This window comes from Aureococcus anophagefferens, assembly GCF_000186865.1.
Source record: "Aureococcus anophagefferens unplaced genomic scaffold AURANscaffold_4, whole genome shotgun sequence".
Lineage (NCBI taxonomy): Eukaryota > Pelagophyceae > Pelagomonadales > Pelagomonadaceae > Aureococcus > Aureococcus anophagefferens.
The window spans coordinates 1,582,077-1,585,386 of record NW_008705564.1 but is presented as its reverse complement, the minus strand read 5'-3'; the positions used below and the strand labels follow the sequence as shown (position 1 = coordinate 1,585,386).

Here is a 3,310-nt window from a genome sequence, read left to right as displayed (position 1 = left end):
CCGCGCGCCGCACCACGACCACGGCCTCGGCCGACGCAGTTGAGCGCGCGCCGCATCTATGCGCAACATGGACGGACCGCCGCGACGGTTTACGGACCCGCGGCGACCTCCGGACGCGTCCAGCGCCGCCCGCTGCTCGGCCGCTCCCGCAGGCGGTTTCCGAGGCCGTGTGCGCCGTCGCGCGCACGCCGTTTCCAGCGCTCAAAAGTGGCACGCGACCGCGCAGGGACTAGTAGACGCGGACGGAAGCGGCGCGGGGGTCACAGGCGGCCTCATACGGCCTGTGGCGCGGCGCGAAGGCCATATTGAGGCTAATCGTCCGAGAGGTTTGGGTGTGCGACACGAGAGCGTTACCACTGCTCATCATCTACTGCTCAACATCTACGATTCAACCGACCCGCACGCACGCGGCCGCGTCCGAAATTTCTCGCTCTCTCCTCCGCGCCTCCCCCCCGCGCCCTCTTGGCCCTCGCCTCGCCGCCTCGCGCCTCACGGCGGCGCGGCTCTTTGAGAGACTCGATCAGAGCACTTCCTCGCGGCGTCGGAGCCGAAGCGGGGCGAACAATCCGCCTCGCGTCTTCGGCGGCCCTCGGAGAGCTCGGCACACGGCCATCGCCACGTTCGCCGCCAACGGCGCATCCCCCCAGAAAGGGCGCGGGCGCGCGCCGCGCGTCGATCTCACCCGATCGTTCGACGGTCCTTCGCGATCGAGACCAAAGATATGACAACTTCTTAGGCAAGATGGAGGCCATCGCGTGTGAGATCTTAGCCGGAGTCTACGAGTTTATGGTCAACGCCAAAGAGGCATATGAAGTGATTGCTTATCTGCGGAGCATGAAGTGGCTTTCCAACAAAAACGCTAACAAGTTGGAAAATATAGTAGATGAGGAAGGAGAAATCGATCCCGAAGAAATTACAACGCGTGTCCATAAATGCAGCATTTGCCATGCAACAGGCCATAACTGCCGAACCTGTCCTGATCGCTAAGCTCACAACAACATGTGCCAAGCCAACTCGCGCCATCCCGCCTACCCAGCGCGCGCACATAGATGGCGCCTAGATGCCCTCACTCCGTTCCACGCGCGCGTTGTCGCCCTCCCATCGCCTATCGCCCTCACGTTCATAAGATCGATCCGCCTTCTGGTCCCTCTCGCACGCACACGTCGGGCGCTAGTAGCCGATTTCAAGCCACATTACTCGGCCTTCCCCTTGCCCTCGTCCTCGCCTGCCCCCGCGGTCGTCCGGCGCCGCAGCGCCGCCGCCGCGCCCCAGGCGGCGAGCGCGACCGCGAGGCCCGCGGCGAGTCTGTCCTTGAGCGCGTCGCGCTCGTAGGCCTCGAGGCGGAGGTGGCGGTTCCGCGACCCCGGCGGGAGCTCGAACTGGGACCGCCGCGGGTAGTAGGACGCGAAGAAGTCGCGGAAGAGCGCCGCGAGCTCGGGCGTCATGTCGTCGACGTTGTCGTTGACGCAGATGAACTTGGTCCGCCGCGCGCGGATCGAGTCGAGCTGCGATTTGGTCGCGTTGTAGTCGTCCGAGAGCATCTCGAAGGCGACCTCGTCCAAATTCTTCTCGACGACGTAGCGCTCGCGGCGCTCGCGGCGCAGCTTCGCGTGGCGCAGCACGCCCTCGCGCGCGTCGTCGCAGCGCCGCAGCGACGGGAGCGTCACCGCGCGGCCCGGGTCCGCCCAGCGGTCGCCGCGGTCCGCGGCCGCCGCGCGCGCGAACCGCGGCGACGGCAGCCGCCGCCACCAGCGCCGGAGCGCCGCGCCGACGCGCTCCGACGACGCGCAGGCGTAGATCTCATCCACATAAGCGTCGTCGGGCTCCTTGCCCAGCGCCATGGCCGCGAGCGTCAAAACCTCGTTGCCGTCGAGCGCCCCGGACCCGTCCGCGTCGATCTCCACCCGCCACAATTCGTCCAGATCCGGCGCCGCGGCGTCGAAGGTGCCCATGACGTAGTGGAAGTACGCGAACGCGTACTGGACGTCGCGGCCCGACCGGAAGCGGTGCGACGCGGTCTCGCGCCACGGCTCCGCGTATTTTTTCTGGATCGCGCCGACGACGTCGCGGTCGATCATGTGCGGCATGTGCGCGGGCACCTTGCGCACCTTCGTCCCGAACTCGGCGTTGTAGAGGCGGTTCACGCGCACGAGCGACTCGCCGTAGGTGTCCAGGAGCAGGCGCCGCCCGCGCCGCGGGCNGTCGTCGTCGACGGCGCCGGCGTCGCGCGTCTCGAGCGCGAACGACGCGCAGCCGACGACGGCCGCCGTCGCCTCGACGACGAGCTCGACGAGGCCGGCGACGACGAGGGGCGAAGAGTCCCGGCGCCGGCGCCAGGCCGCCACGGCGGCCGCGAGGTCGCGCGCTTCGTTGGTATTGGCCAGCCGCCGCCAGAGCGCCTTCCCCGGCAGCGCCAACACCGCGTCGACGCTGCGGTTGGCGCCGATGGAGGAGTCGTTCGTCAACACGCGCACGAGGGGCGCCTCGACCGTCGCCGCGGTGCCGTTGGCCTCAGTGACTGAAGCGGTGAACCGTGCGACGACGTCGGAGACCGCCAAATCCCGCGGCAGCGGCAGCCGCGCGGTCCAGGTGCGGTTGACGCGCACCACGGCGACGCCGGCGCCGAAGTGGGCCGCGTCGCAGCGCGCGGCGACGAGGGGGCGCGCCGACGCGTTCGTCGCCGTCGCGTTCGGCGCCTCGGGCGCCGGCGGCCACCGCGCGTCGAGGAGCGTGAAGTTGAGGCGCAGCTCCGTCGGCCGAACCCCGTCGCACGTCGCCCGCACGACGGCGGACCAGGACGTGGCGTTCGACGAGTTCGTGCCGTTGCGCGGGGGAAAATGGGCCTCCGCGGCCTCGCCGTCGAGGATCAAGACCAGCACCTTCGTCTCCGTCAACACGAGGGCCTCTCCCACGAGCGCCGGCGCGTCCTCGAGCGTCGCCGCGTCGACGGTGCAGTTCGACAAGCTCGCGCTCAGGTTCGCGTAGGCCGCCGGGTCGCCGACCCGCAGGACGACGGGCTCGCCGACGCCGCCGCCGGGCAGATCGTTCTCGAAGCGCGCGGGCCCGCCGCAGTCGCCCGCGTCGTAGGCGCAGGCCCGCGAGTCGCACTTCTTGTCGCAGGAGCCGTCGCCGAGCCAGGTCGACGGGCAGCCCGTCGCGCAGCGGTGCTTCTTGGGCGTCGACGCGGACGAGCCCGACGACGCCCACTTCTTGCTCGTCGGCACGGCCGACGTGCCGTTGGCGCAGTCCGGGCCGTCGAAGTCGCAGGCGGAGACGTTGCAGGCGACGTCGCAGGTGCCGTCGCCGATCC

The 3,310-nt window shown here is 69.7% G+C and overlaps 1 protein-coding gene across 1 annotated transcript in view; it reads right to left on the bottom strand.

The window, feature by feature from the left end:
- Positions 1-1,193: 1,193 nt before the first annotated feature.
- Positions 1,194-3,310, bottom strand: part of AURANDRAFT_71036 (hypothetical protein) — a gene marked incomplete at both ends in the record, with an annotated part of 7,443 nt that continues 5,326 nt past the window's right edge. Inside the window, one exon of the mRNA XM_009036072.1 lies at positions 1,194-3,167. Coding sequence (XP_009034320.1) covers positions 1,194-3,167 — 1,974 coding nt within the window. The remainder of the gene's footprint in view (positions 3,168-3,310) is intronic.